The following is a 15,772-nucleotide window of genomic DNA, read 5'->3' on the forward strand; positions in this document are numbered from 1 at the left end:
ATTAATGTAAAAAAATGTCAATTTTTCTGTTGGGTGCTGCCATATACTGGCCTCCAATAATAATATTTTATTGACAATGTTTCAAATTATGTCTGCTTATCCAACTATACTGTATACAGGTTATTGTTTTAATGATCCTTTTGACTCCTTATTTACATAGATGACAAGCATTAAAAATGAAGATATCTGTTTTAGTTGACTAAAAACTCTCAAGGAACAGATACATAACAGGACCCAACAGAGAGGGAGAAAGGTTAACCAAAGTTTTGCAACTTAACTATGTCTTTCTGTACATGTTTGATTTGCCTTATCTCCTGGAGCAATTCACTCACTTACAAACAACCAAAAATACTTCAAGGCACACAATTGTCAGGAACACATATTTGGGTTACAGGACACGGTATATGAAAACTACCAAGTGACTGAACATACATCAGGCTAGATGGACATTGTTCTTTAGCAGCTCTTCAATTCTGCAATCTTCTATAAACCCGAAAATAAGAACATCAAACGCCAACCTTCAGAATTCTACATCTCTAAAATGAAACATGAGAACAGAGAACATTATTTTTATTAAAAAGTTTGTTGACTGTATTCAAACTGATTGTCATTATGATGAAAAGGGTTCAAGTGAATCAAACACCACCAGATGCGTTACCAGCTGAGTTCCATTTGTTTCAGAATTGGCATGTAGTGATGTGTTAAACTAGGGTCATGGTTCTCCAGTTTAATGTCACCCAGGAATATTAAATAGCATAGATTTTATTTAGGGCTACATCTGGTGGCCTACTATCCAGTCTGAGTTAGATGGCTGTGAGATATGTAATAGATCAAAATGTAACAAATTACCCTGTAAGACTACTGCATCCTGTTGTCCCAGCGATTCATCCATGGAGAGATATCACTGATATGCCATCTTCTCAAGGACATACTACTACTGTTTTAGCAGAAGTTGACATGTTTTCTTACGCTAATCATTTAAATCTGTTCAAAAACCTTCCATCAGCATAACTGGTAAAGATCATTCTAAAGAAAATGGTTTGAGTTCAGAGATATTCCGGATTAGATCCATTTGTTTGTGTCTCATTTTAGGTGACACCTTTGTTCATAAGTGAATTTGTCTTCCAGGTGTCATCCTGAGAATAAAAGACAATCTTAAAAGACAAATCAAAATTTGAAGAAGTAAGAGTGATAATATTTTTTAACAGTTTTCTGATTGGAATGAAATCCTACCCCTGCTCACAATATAGTAGGACTTTCCCCAGTCACAGTTAAAGAACATAATACCCTTTTGAATGTTAATATGATCCATGTGTTATCAGTTCACTCAAATTATTCTGTTAGCCCGAATCCTTTTTAATTCCTGGACAATTTCAAGCCAGTTTAACATGTTTAGAATCTGTTGATCACTAAACTCCATGTCAAAGACTTTGTGCAAAGAAAGTATAAAATTTCAACATTCTGCTGTATCATAAGATAGGTATGGATCACAACATAGGATGTACTATTAAGTGTTCCATTCTGCAGGATAGCTTTAAAGTTCATTAGATAATAAAAAAATAGGACCCATCAGTTCAACCTTGCATTGTTCATGAATACTGATTTCTTTTTGGATTGTTTATGAAGCATATTTTACTCTCATTTGTTCAAATTAGTTAGGTTTTGTTATAATGGTAAATAAATAAAATAATATTAAACAAACTTGCAATGTCAAGTAATTTTAAAACTCATATCTTTTCAAGTGTTTCATTTAAAGCACATTAAGACTAATCTGTATTCTCATCCAGTCAGTGCTCCATTACCAGTGATAGTTTTTGGAGAGCCCAAGTGTGAAATACAAATCATTATTGATTACCATGGTTCGGATTCTACAGTTCAGTACTTCATACATTGGAAAGGTTATGGCCCAAGAAGCCACTCACAGCATTCCTGCAAGGGAAAGAAATGCTCTGTGCCTGTTTTGACAACTTCACCATAGATGTATGAAAAAACACTGGTGAACATATTTGTAGTCCATTCCTGATAAGTGGGCCTTTGTCAGGAAAGTACATTTCATGATGTTTGCTAGGCAACATTCTCTGAATAAATGCAGTGTGAACTGGCAGCTCACTTGGGATTTCTTAGCACAATAAGTCCCAAAGTGACTCAAAAATGCCCACTAAAGGGAGGGGAGTCATCACACCTTGGTTAGTTACAAAAAAAGGGTAAATGGACATCAGAAGACTAAATAATCAACAATGTTAAGATAACAAATTAACAGAACAGACCTAAATGTGAAATTTAAACTCTACATGTGTGGGAACAATAACAATGCCATCATTGTTTAGCCATCTCTTTGTAGCAATATTTATATGGGTATTATAGTTTTCCTAAACTTTGCATGGTGAACTTTTTTCTTAGGGTACAAGATGGTCAATATAACAGATGTTCATGTTCTAGCAACATCAACACGTTATTGTGTTTTCCAAGTAACCATCTTTCAAAAATTAACAAAAAATTTAAATTTGGACATGAGCGTCAGTAGGCTTTGCGCACTAGGAACCAAGTAAGTATACATGTTCTGTCAAATTTCAGTAATTATTTACCGCTTTGATGCAGATCTTTCTGATCATAATATAGATTACTAGCAAACTACCCGTGCTTCACAGCGGAGAAGTAGTGTGTTAAAGAAGTTATGAAAAAGAAAAGGAAACATTTTAAAAATAACGTAACATGATTGTCAATGTAATTGTTTTGTCACTGTTATGAGTGTTGTTGTCATATATATATATATATATATATATATATATATATATATATACACACACACACACAGACACACACATATAAACATATATACATATACATATATACATATAACGTATCTACATATACACATATCTCCACATACACATATCTATATATATATATATATATATACACATATATATACATATCTACATATATATATATATAAACATACATACATACATACATATATATCTACATATATATATACTGTATATAGCAAAATCCACGCGCTTCGCTGCAACAAAGAACTGCTTTTACATTTTTATTAAGAAGAAAAGAAAACCTTTTAAACTGAGGCAAAATATACCAATAACTATCTGTTAAGGATCTCTTTATACCACGTTGTCAGTTCAGCACTCCGGTTGTAATATGACGAAGCTGCGCGAGCTCATTCTTGAGAATGCAGCGTATAGTTGTCCAGGAGAAAAGCAATCTTGCCTCAAATCAATGGCAACCTTTTGTAGGGTCCGTCCCTGAGACTTATTATATGTCATCGCGAAGCAGAGCCTTACTGGAAATTTGAGGCATTTGAATTGAAATGGGAGATCAGAGGGTATAATGGTGATGCCAGGAATACATTCAGAGTGTGGCGCTCTGCTGTTTTTTTGTGTAGCTGCCTTCACACAGCTTCTCTGCTGCTTTATAAATGAATGCCATATAAGGCCATCGTTTCTCCTTGCTTTGCGGTTCTGTACAGTTTTATTGTTCGTTTATTACGATTCTTATAATTATTGTGTAGCTATTGGAGACTTACTTTACTGTTCAGGTACCCATTTCCTTTATTTAATCCGCGGCTTGTACGTTATTTTTTGTTCGTTTATTATGATTATAGATATTTATTGATTCCCTTCTTTAGCTGACTGCCTGCTCATATAAGGCGCTCCGCTGGTTTTTTGTGAAACAGCCTTTACACAGCTTCTCCGCTGTTTTAGAAACGAACGACATATAAAGCCCTCACCTTGTCAATTGTGTAATGCGTTTTTTGAACAGGTTTGATGCATGGAAGTGATCACTCGTACTGCGTTCAGTCAGTTCATGTGAGCTGCTCTCTTGTGTGATTTTGCGATGTCCACGGCTTTATTTAATGTTAGCTAAGACCCGGCACTTAAAAGTTTCTCGCTACAGCAATTTTAACTGCGTTACAAAGTGATCCAAAGTCTCGTTTATACCTCGTGTCTTCTCATTAAACTTGTATCTCGCGAATAAAGCATTCGGCGTTTTTACTTCAGCGCTCTTTGGGAGCTCTCGTGGGAGGCGTAATGATGTCACACGCAGCTCCGCCCCCCACGGCCATCGAGCTAACGTCCATTATATATGGAGAAAAATAGGTTCCAGTTATGACAATTACGCGTAGAATTTCGAAATGAAACCTGTCCAACTTTTGTAAGTAAGCTGTAAGGAATGAGCCTGCCAAATTTCAGCCTTCTACCTTACACGGGAAGTTGGAGAATTAGTGATGAGTGAGTGAGTGAGTCAGTGAGGGCTTTGCCTTTTATTAGTATAGATTACAGGAAGAATTCATAAGTAATTGCAGAATTACAGTATTTGAGGGTTCCTGTTTCTGTTGCTTGATTTGGCTCAGATACTAATCAGCACATTGTCATCTCATAACAGGCTTAAATTTTGAGTTTGGTATTTTTCTGTCCAGCTGTTTTAGCTCCAGATCATCCTGAAGAAACAGTGACGCAGAGACACACACACAAACACATACAAACAGACATATACCCTTCATCAAGGAAACAATGTATCAGGGAACATTAAAATGTTAAATACTTTGAAAACCAGAGATCATATTTTTCAACAAACCCCAACCAATAGATGATAGGTTATGATGGGGGAGGGTGCAAAGCAAAAAAATAGTGCATTCCTTTGGTAAAGTGAGGTCTGCGGCAGATTGGTGTCTTTTAAATAAAATATTGCTAGGCTCATTTTCAGGTGGGGGCGTGGTAACAGGGTAAGAGCAGTGTGCGATGTGGGAGTGAATGGCCCTGCACTTAGTGCACTGTGTAGGATCACCGCAGCTGTGCCACATCCCCATTTTAAAAGGGGAGCACGAGTGCAGGAAGGGGAAAGAATCAAAGGAATCAACATGTCAAGAATTGATCAGGAGGAAAAAGAAAAACAGGAGAGAGAATAGAAAAGAAAGGAAATTAAAATAATGGAGAGAGAAGGCAGGCGTGACAGAGAGCCAATACGAGTAGACGAGACAGATGGAAGGCAGACAGCCTGGAGGAACTCCCCTAAGGGAACGTGCGGACAGTCCTCAGCGACTGATGGTCACTCCAGCTGAGCAACCTGGAAGCTGGAGTGACTGATGCACGCTGCTTGGTTGGAGTGACTCACCGCAGAGAGGCAGCATGGCTGCAGGGGAAGAAGAGGATCAGTGTGGACCTATGGATTGCAGGGGTGTGAGCCTGGTAGCGGGAGTTGTAGGTTCGTTGTTGGTGCCCTGTCTGGAGCCAGAGACAGCTACAGTGGTCCAAGCCTTGGAGCAGTATTAAAGGTGGGCTGAACTGCCATATTGGTGCCTCCTTGGCTGCAAGGACCCATTTATGTTAAGCTAAGGAGATATTCGTTTCTAGAGGAGTGCACCAGGGTTCTTGCTGTTAAAGACAGCTGCCTGCCTGTGTTTTAACAGAATATTTATTTATTTCTCTCCTGTTTTTATGGATTATTTATTAGACATTTGATGCACTGCACAATTTTGGACACTATTGTTTTTTTTAATAAAAGCACTGAGCACCCTTTCACCATCATCTTGCATTGCGTGTGTTTTGTCCTCTCCTGCCAAGCTTATCTGGTTACAATATTTATGATGTTAGTTTCAAGAGGCTGCCAGAGAAGAGAGGGAATATGGAGCCGACCCGCACTGTCAAAATTCCATGGTAAAAACAGTGTGTGAAATATACTGTAAAAGTAATGTTGAATATGAAAGCCATACATACTGTAGCTAGACTTTGACATCCAATACAATTTTTTTCTAGTTAAGCAGCAGTTCTTAAAAGACTTTCTTCTACCTCTTGACTCCCACATAACCATATTGACTTTTAAAGTGGATCTCCACTAATCAGTATTACTAACTTTATGTGTACATTTTTTGGGCTCATGTTAAGGTATACACCTAAAAATACTAGTTCTTTTAATGGCAGTGTATGGTTCTTAACTGGGTTGTGTGGTTCCCGTTTCTTTTGATATGAAGTTGGTTCTTTGTGCTTTGAGAAACAAACCTGAAATCTTTAATGTATGGTAGGCTGTAGGATGCTAACAGATTAAGAAAACCCCAACTAAACCTGTGTTTCTGGATGTATGCAGCAAGAGACCTTTTAAAATCATGACCCATTGATATTTCATAAATCTGTTACCATCTATTCATCCATTTTACTGTTTGAAGCCTGTTACAGATCTAAATAAATAAAGGTTCTTTTTGGAACCTTCATGCGGATGGACTTTTGGAAGCCAAAAATGGTTCTCCTATGGCATCACTCTGAAGAACCATTCTGACTCCTTTATTCTCAAGAGTATAGGCATATAGTATGCCTCAGCAATTTCAGATTTGATTTCTAAGCTGGGTAAACATCAGCAACAAAATACTTTTTCTTTGTGATAATATGAAGTTGCAAGTTAGCATTTCCCATGAAACAAAACAGTGTGATAGTATGTACTTATTTATTAAGTGCATATAATCTATGTGTTCATTTGTTCCTCAGTAAGAATCATATTTAAATTATTTCATCTTTTTTAAGTGAAAAATTCCTTTTTGTGTTTATGTATTGTAATTAATTATGTGTTAATTATTTGCTGCAAATATAACTGGTGTTTATTATAAATGAGAATTACAACATTTTCAGTCTTCTGTGACATTTTTCAATTGACCAGATTCACACTAGGCAAAATAGAAATAATCATCCTTTAAGTACCTGTCTAAATTAACCCACAAAAAAAGTAATTATAAGCACCAATGGAAATGGTCGTGTGACTGAATCTGTGAAAACTTTCAAGGGGACACCCTCAGTGCCCCACCCCGCTGCTAGACTAGATTTTTGTGGGAAACACTGCAATCCATCTTGCATGCTTTGTCCTTTAAGCAGGTCCTGTAGGTTTTGGTGCTACCACCGAGTGACCTAGTCCAACCAGTTATCAAAAGGACCTTTTCCTGGTATGATACATGCCATATTGACTTGCATGGTATGAAAACATTCACTGAGTTCATCCAGATTTTGGAAACCTTACTTTATACTTGTTTTTGCTGTGTATGCTCCTGATTTTGTGCATATTTCCAGAGATTCATCATCAGTATTCTGGCATTGGTCTTCAAAAATATACAATGCAGCCTTAAATGAATAGACAGAAGTGTTATGTCAGTAACAGAAAAGAGTGAGAATATTTCTGTGACAAGAAATGATAAGATTTCTTATATTTTACCGAATATTAAAATAAGGCATGCAGATGGTTCACTAGCTGGTGCTTCCCATATTTATCTGTGGAGGGTTGTGATGTGAAAAGAGGAAGACCACTAGAGCAAATGATTTTAAACTAGTTCTCTTAATTGCTTTTTAAATCACACTGAGCTTGCTTTGAAAGCCACTGAAGAAAAGTGATTTGACATTTGTTTTAATTTTAATTGTTTTGTATGTAGGGTATGACTTCTGTGCCGAGGACAACAAGTGCATGGAACATTCTGTGTGTATAAACTTGGAGGGTGGAGCGTCATGCATTTGCAAAGATGGATTTCGAGCACTTCGTGAAGACAATGCTTATTGTGAAGGTAAACCATAATAGATAACACTGAATTTTAAGTTTTAATGTTCTTTCAGATGTTACATTTAAGTCAAAATGTTTATTGCTAGGTCAAATTTTAATTCCCTTTATCTGCTGTGAATCTGAAGCCTCAAATTAAATAGGTTCCTTTTGAAGAAATATTTCAGTAAATCAGTGGTGCAGCTGATTCAAATGAAATTATATGTGGTGCAAGTCTGCTATAATGTCTGAATATTGCAAAGCAATTTGGTCATTTTTTCCAAAATTAGTTTTGGTGGGAGAGTAAAGGACAACAAAATTATGAGTTATTACAAAGTAAGAGATCCAGTGGTTGCATGGTGCACAAGCTCTAAAGGAGCTACCATGATGCAGAATGTTACCTCAGTCTAACAGTGATTTCTCAAAATAATCAAGCAGCTTTTCTACATCATGGACTAATAGAATACACTGACTTGTTAAGCAGTAAGTTGTCATATTTACAACAATTGTGTTTTTTAGTTAAAAGACCTTGACAAAGAAGAATGGCAACACCACTAAAAACTACAATTCATGACCATGAAACACTGTGTGTAAATATAGTACAAAAATTGGCAGTGAACCTTTTTTGCTTGGGACAAAATACATTGCATTTGTTATAAGAAATATCGTCATCTGGGCAAGGTATAATACTAGCAAATATAAGATGATATATTTCTTTAATGGACTTTAACTGGTACTCTCAAGTCATCCTCAAACCCACAGTGACCCCATGGAGTAAAAGGGTGTGTTACTGGTGTATTCATAAATAAATAATATCGTACAAGGAAGGGAATGTGAGGAAGAACTCAAAAAGTTAAACAAGAGGGAGGACAATGAACCTACTGCCTGTCTAGGCTCTTTCTAATAGGTTCTTGAACCTTTCTCTGTCAGATAGTTTTGCTGTCACACTTACTCACCTCAATCACAGTCCAACCTCACCATTTGTTGCCGCCATCGTCTTCTTTCTGGTCTCCTTGCTTTCTTTTTTTTCAGCCAGTTAAACCCTTGTATGACTCTCCTCCTGACTGTGCATTCAAATATCCTAGTGGATTCTGATTATGTAAAATAAGAAATAAACAAGGGTACATTCTTTCAGTAAAGTTGTAGTTTTAAAATGTTTAATTTGAATTGTGTGATGTGCATAAAATGAAGAGCTTCAGCATGCAAAAAGCTCCACTATAGCACTTCACATATGACTCAATGCAGTAAAACTGCCAGAGTTAAATTAACACTCTCCCCATGTATGCGCTTTTAAGGGTTACTTTTACATTTCAAGTTATTTTAACATTGTCGATTTTGCTGTAACTTTTAACTGTGTACACATGTTCCTTGGGCTGTGCTGTGCATTGTGGTATATGGTTGAAACATAATTTAAGAACTGCATGTTGTCAAATAAGTAACTTAGTAAATTATACAGTTTGAATTTTATTTTTGAAACATCTGGTTTGCCTTTTTATTGTTTTATTACAGGCTGCAAGACCTTTGTAATGTGTGCTTAAATTTTCAAAAATAAAAGTGCTTGCTTTGTGATACATTTGAAAACTAATTTTTATCACAACTGTGGATTTAGTAGCATGTTTAATCAGAAGTGAAAGATTTTAGATTAGTCTTTGGAAGTCTAAGCTTTAAGAAGGAGAAAAAATCTAAACATATTTTTTAAAAAATGAATGGTTATGCACTTCACCTCATTGCTCCTCACCGTTCTCGATAACCTTTCATTCCCAGGGCATGTGGTTTTCTCTTGCATATCTTTTTCATCTTGAAAGTTCATTTCCAACCACTGTTTCTGAAATTATTGACTTTTGATGTGCAGATGTGAATGGCTGTTTTCTGTTCTATAGATAACTAGGCTGTAATCACTGAAAAAATGTTACACATAAAATTACTCATAGACAAACCTGAAAAACGTATTTCAGTCATGGACTACTGCATCTGGAGCAGGGGGTGATTGTGAATACATAATGAGTACTGCATGATATGACATAGGACAGCACCAGCAGAAGTGTTTAGTAATGCTATAATGATTATTAAAAATAATTCAAAGTTTATTTAAAATATCTATGAATCACAATATCTGCTCCTTTGTGTGAGAATAAACAGGAAGAGCACTTCCAGAGCCCTACAAAATGACCTCCACTGGCTATTGGTGTGCATGTTTCTAACCAAACTGTCAGAAACCGAATTCATGAGGGTGGCATGATGGGCCAATATCTTTTAGTGGGACCCGTGCTCACACCCCACCACAATGCAGCTTGATGAGTAGTTGCCAGAAAATACACAATTAGCAGCTTCACCATTGGCACCCCATTCTATTCATAGATGAGAGCAGGTTCACAATGAGCACATTACTGCAGGATAGGACATGGGACAGCAGCAGCAGCAGTGTTTGGTACATACAGACATGACAGAGTCTGGAGATGTTGTGGTAAATGTTATGCAGCCTGCCACATCATTCAGCATGACCAGTTTGGGTGTTGGTCAGTTGTGGTCTAGGCAGGCATACCTTGGAGGGTCACACAGACCTCCATGTCCTAGGCCAGGGGTCCTCAATCCCAGTCCTGGAGAGCCGCAGTGGCTGCAGGTTTTTGTTCTGACCTGGTTGCTTAATTAGAAAGCAATTCTTGCCAATAAAGCACTAACAAACTATGAAATTAAATTAACTCTGCTATGTCAGGTCATTCTCATATCCTAGATTTTCTTTCCCTTTCTATCATGCAAATGATTTGAAGGCTAAAATGGACGAGTAATTCTCAGTCCTTCACTTTTTTCTCTTCATTTTTGTTCCAAGTATTTAATTAAACCCAATAGTGCAGATAAATACACACAGGTGTAAATGTAAATAAGCTAAATGGAGAAATGCTGCTCTCTCTTGTCATTTGCATGTTATTGATAATAAGGAGCAATTAAAATAGCTGTTTAAGACAAAATTAAGCAATAAGGGCTCAAAATCACTAAAGTGAAGCAGAAGTGTTACTTTAGCAATAAGTGCTTTTTATTAAGCAACTGGGTTGGAGTAAAAACCTGCAGCCACTGCGGCTCACCAGGACCGTGATTGAGGACCCCTGTCCTAGGCAATGGCAACCTGACTGCTGTTAGGTACCAGGATGAAATCATCAGAGCCATTGTCAGATGTCACACTGGTGGAGTGGGCACTGGCCTCCTTGCACAGGACAATGCCTGGCCTCAAGTGGACAGAGTGTTTAGGCAGTTCCTGGATGACAAAGGCATTTATGCCATTAACTGGCCCACACATTCCCTATACCCAAATCCAATTAAGAAACTCTGGGATATTATGTATCGGCACATCTGACGCCACCAAGTAGCACTACAGACTGTGCAGGTCACAGACTAATGCCGTGATCCAGGTCTGCGAGAAGACACCATCTGCTGTCTCATCAGCACTAAGCCCAGACATTGTCAAGGGTGCATACAGGCACGTGGGAGCAATACAAACTACTGTGTCACATTATGAGTTGCCGTAAAGAAATTCACGCAAGTTGGATTAGCCTGTGAATTCAGTTTTTGACTTTGATTTTCATTGTGATGTTGAATCCAGCCCTCAGTTGGTTGGTGATTTTGGTTTCCATTGACCATTGTTACATCATTTTGTTCTCAACCAATTACACAGATTTTCCACTTGAATATTTTGTTCATCAAGATCCAACATGTAATTTAAGTGTTCCCTTAATTTTTTCGAGCAGTATATAAGCCACAATTGCAAAGAAATAACTGACTAGAGAATTATGGAATCTTTTAATGTAGGTTTTTTAAAAGTTTAATTAAGTGTAGACTTTTTGTTGGGTTATTGAAGAAAATATTAAAATATGGTATTGTGTTTTTATTTTTTTTTGAGATTTATAAACTCAGTGTAATTTATTTGAGATCAAAACCAGGAACTTTAAAACAGACATTTACTTTATTTTTTAAAACTGACGATTAGCTAATGATTTAACTAGGTGCAATAGATTTTCAAACTGTCAATTGAAACTTCCCTGTACCCACTTGCCCTCAAAGGAAAATGTTGCCCCTCACTCCTGTCACTCTTAAACTAAAGCATAAGCCGGCATCCCTTTAATAATTAAACAATGAAAAGGGCATAAATATCATTATTTTAACATTTTTTTAACAGTACAATTCATACTAGCATTGTCATAGCTGACATTCAGTTTGTTAACTTGTGAAAACCTTTGGTTCAAATATACTCAATTTAAACACCATCTCTCATATTATTATATTGTTCCCACTTTTCCTTCATATATTGTATAATGCTCCATTGCTGTTTACTTTCTTACTAACTCAAATCCAGTTCCATATAAAGTTCAGAAATAATTCTTTTTATCCATTTCCAAGTAGCATGGCAAAACATTACCAAGAGGTTAAACTCCTTGAAGTGTTGCCAAAAAGCCCTAGGCAGACTGTAAGCCGAAATGTTGCTTCTTTAGTATGCACACTCTAAGAAAAGCCATTTAAAATGCCAGTATTTCAATTGTGATAATATATGAAGAGCACTTTAAGCATTACTTCTAAGTATAGAAAGCTTGCATTGTAATGTGTTTCGTGTGAAAGAGCGCAGTTCATTGATGGAAAGTATCTCAGCACACAAAGACCACAAATAATCATTTAATGCTTCATTTTTTTCTTTCTAAATGCTACATATTCCTAAATCTTAATAACAAGTAAAGAATCTCAGGATGGTTATTGTCTTAGTTAACACACACCTGTATTGCAAACACTTGAAAATTTTGCTAAAGATTAAATCCTGACCAACATTTAATGATGCATTTTGAAAACATCCTGTTTTTGATAAAATATATCAGTTCAATAATTCTGATGGAAGCACTTTTAACTTGTTTCGTGTTAACACAGTATTTATTCATTTATATTTTTAAACTTTTTTATTGCTTCCAGTATCTTCAGATGTCAAAATATCAGTAGCACAATTTATGTACTCACCAGGAAAAAACGTAACAGTTTTTTATGAATTTTGACTATTCATACTTTAACCTTTTTCCAATTTTAGAGCACAGCAAGTCTAATTTATCATCCATTTGAGAGGACAGTTCAATTACAGAGGCTTTAAATCTGCTTGTTTACACTAGCTGTTGTTAAACGGGATATTTTTGTTGGGTACCCTACTAAAATCTCTTTCTCTGTATTTGAGGAGATCAATAGACTTCATGCAAATCTTCCAGATGACAACCTCAAAAAGCAAGACAATAATATGAAAGCACGTTTATCTTAAATGTGGTCACTTTCTTCCATGCCTTAGCTTGGCAGCTGCCGCAGGCAATTATAAAGCTTTAGAACGTCTGTTTAATTAAAGATGCTATCGTTGTCTATTTTTCAGTGATAGTGTAGTTTGTCCTTTTCAGGGATCTTATTACCAAGGGCAAGCAACAATCATCTAGCACAACTCTAATGTAAATGATCTTGACAACAGCAAGTAAACTGTTGTGGTTTTAGCCATACTTTTATGTATTTTATAAGCAAATTCAAACAAATTGTGGTAAATTTGAACAAAACTGGACAAACATGGAAAAGACATGGACAGGACATTACTTTACTTATGATCTAATGTTCTCACATGTGCTATGGCTGCTGCATTTGTTTCATCATGATTCTCACATAGTCATTGTGAACTTACATTTTAAAGCTATTTTTATATAGAGCCTTTCTCAAAGTCTTTGCAAAAACATAATGTATGGTTGTGTAATATTGTGAAAGAGGCCTTACTGGATTAACTGTGTTCTTCAGAAGGACATATTGTATAAAAATTTCAAAGTATAATTGACGTAGCAGCTTGACGTCAATAATATCATAGACAGGTTATTTTCTGAAGTCGGACAAAGCCAAAAATATGCTCCTGTCCTGAGACTAAGCATTGCTCACCATTTTGATTTTGTATACCATCAAGGCTGCTTTTGATTTTGTCTTAAACTCAGGGGTCCCAAAAGCACACAAGTCCCATTAATACTTCCAAAAATTGCCCTCTAGTGGGAGATTACCATCCAAACCCTGACTAGATACAAAAGGGAGCCAGAAGAATCTTTATAAAATAGCCTCATCAAGTACAAGAAGCCCCTTAAAGCACAGAAGGAATTGCCTGAGCAAGCCAAAGAAATCCCAAGCAAATACAGTCACAATACAGAACCACAAGGCAATATCAAAAACAGAGCACAGGTTCAAAGATCCGGGAAATTTCAATAAGCACAAAACAAAACAAAACACAAGTAACACTTCACTCCCTAGTGCAGGGGTCCCCAACTTCAGTCCTGGAGGACCCCAGTGGCTGCAGGTTTCCATTCTAACCCTTAATGTTAGACCCTGTTTTTGCTGCTAATTACCTTTTTGAATTAATTTTAATTGACTTAAGATTTGTTCCCCTGAATTTCTTCATTGTCCCTCTAAATGTTTTTCATTTCTTTCCTTAAATGGCACCCAAACAGAAATGAAATGAGATATGAGTGAGCCAAAAGAAGACCAAGTAAGTCAGGACCCCAAACTCCAACCAATTTCACTCCAACTAGTTGCTTAATTAGGTGCTGATTCTTGTTGTTAATTAAACCCAATCTTTCTTTCCATGGCTTGTTGCTGCTCACATTGTGCAATAGCAGACATTTCTGAAATTGTTGATTTTCTCTTTTCTAAGAGCACTCTTAAAATGTTTTGGGGACCTGAGCAGATCAGCATTCCTAAGACCTTCATCTTTCTTTATTTTCAGATATTGTATGATGGACACAGTTTGCTGATCATGTTTTGGTTCCTTTTTGAATCTCATTATTGTTTGGCTGCTAATTAAGGAAAAAGAAATAATTGAGGGGGCTGAGTCTTTAACAGCAAGTCAAATAAAATGAATTTAAAAGAAGTTAATTAGCAACAAAAACAGGTCACTAATTAAGGAAAGGGTTAGAATGAAATTATTTGAAATCTGTTTGTAATGAGTTTGCACACAGTTTGTGTGAGGAACTTGCAGATTTGGGTATGACTGCCGATCCTAATGTGAAGTGGGAGACCTTCTGTGACAAGACCCTGAAGGTTGCTGAGGGTTGTGTTGGTGTTACCGGTGTTCCCAGAAAGAGGTGTTTCATCTCGCAGGGAACCCTGGATATCATCAAGAGGAGTCGCAGCACACGGCTCAGTTGCAACACAGGTCTGTACTGGGAATTGAGAAGGGCGAGGGATCTAAGGGCAGATATAGAGACGTTTGTTAGAAGAGTCTATGAGCAAGTGACACACCATCTGTGGTTTAGCGACCCATGTCCTGCTTACAGAGGAATCGAAGCATTACGCACATCTGAGTCTGTTTCTCGGAGAGTCACAGTTAGGGCAGCTGATGGAACGGTCCTTACGGATGACACTGCAGTTGTGACCCGCTAGGCTGGCTACTTTGAGGAGTTGTTCAAAGCTGATCCTCCGGCTAGGACGTTGGATATCTCTGGGTCTGGGTCCACGGTTCTTGCGGCTGATCCTCCAATTAGCTGTGAACCACCCAATCTCACTGAGATTGCACAGGTGGTGAACCAGCTCAGGGAAGGAAAGACTGCAGGGATCTGTGGTATCTGGGGTGAACTTCTTCAGGCTGGTGGTAAGGCTGTCCTCCTGGCATTGCAAGCAATCTTTGCCTCCATTTGGGAGACTGGCATCATCCCAGCTGGCTGGAAAACAGAACTTGTCGTCCCTATCTGGAAAGGGAATAGTGATCGCCTGGATTGCAACAACTACAGGAGGATAACACTGCTCTCGGTGCCAGGTAAGGTCCTTGCTAGGGTCATCCTCAATAGGATCCGTGATCATTTACTCACCTACCAGCGACCGGAACAGTCTGGTTGTACGCATAAGAAGTCTTCCATTGAGCGCATCCTGGCACTGAGCATTCTCATGGAGCGCAAACATGAATATCGGCAGAGTTTCTTTGCAGCCTTTGTCGATTTTTGCAAAGCATTCGACTCAGTTGATCGAACTGCCCTATGGGACATCCTAAGGGTTCGCGGGATCCCCTCGTGGTTGCTGGATATCACGGCTGGCCTGTACACTGGTACTGTGAGTGCTGTGCACAGTGGAGCTAGGACCTCTGCATTTTTCCCAGTTGATTCTGGGGTTCGTCAGGGGTGTGTTCTTGCTCCTACTCTATTCAATACTTGTATGGACTGGGTGTTGGGCAAGGTCGTGGGGTCCAGCGGCTGTGGGGCTTCTGTTGGTGAAGAAA

The 15,772-nt window shown here is 37.6% G+C and overlaps 1 protein-coding gene across 3 annotated transcripts in view; it reads left to right on the forward strand.

Annotated features, from left to right (window-relative positions):
* nell2b (neural EGFL like 2b) overlaps positions 1-15,772 on the forward strand; it is a 405,950-nt gene that overhangs the window by 146,253 nt on the left and 243,925 nt on the right. For all 3 annotated transcript variants that reach the window (XM_039760883.1, XM_039760881.1, XM_039760882.1), the window contains one exon: positions 7,427-7,555. In XM_039760883.1, the coding sequence (XP_039616817.1) occupies positions 7,427-7,555 (129 nt within the window). The remainder of the gene's footprint in view (positions 1-7,426; positions 7,556-15,772) is intronic.

The sequence above is a fragment of the Polypterus senegalus genome, chromosome 8 (genome assembly GCF_016835505.1).
Source record: "Polypterus senegalus isolate Bchr_013 chromosome 8, ASM1683550v1, whole genome shotgun sequence".
Taxonomy (NCBI): Eukaryota; Metazoa; Chordata; class Cladistia; order Polypteriformes; family Polypteridae; genus Polypterus; species Polypterus senegalus.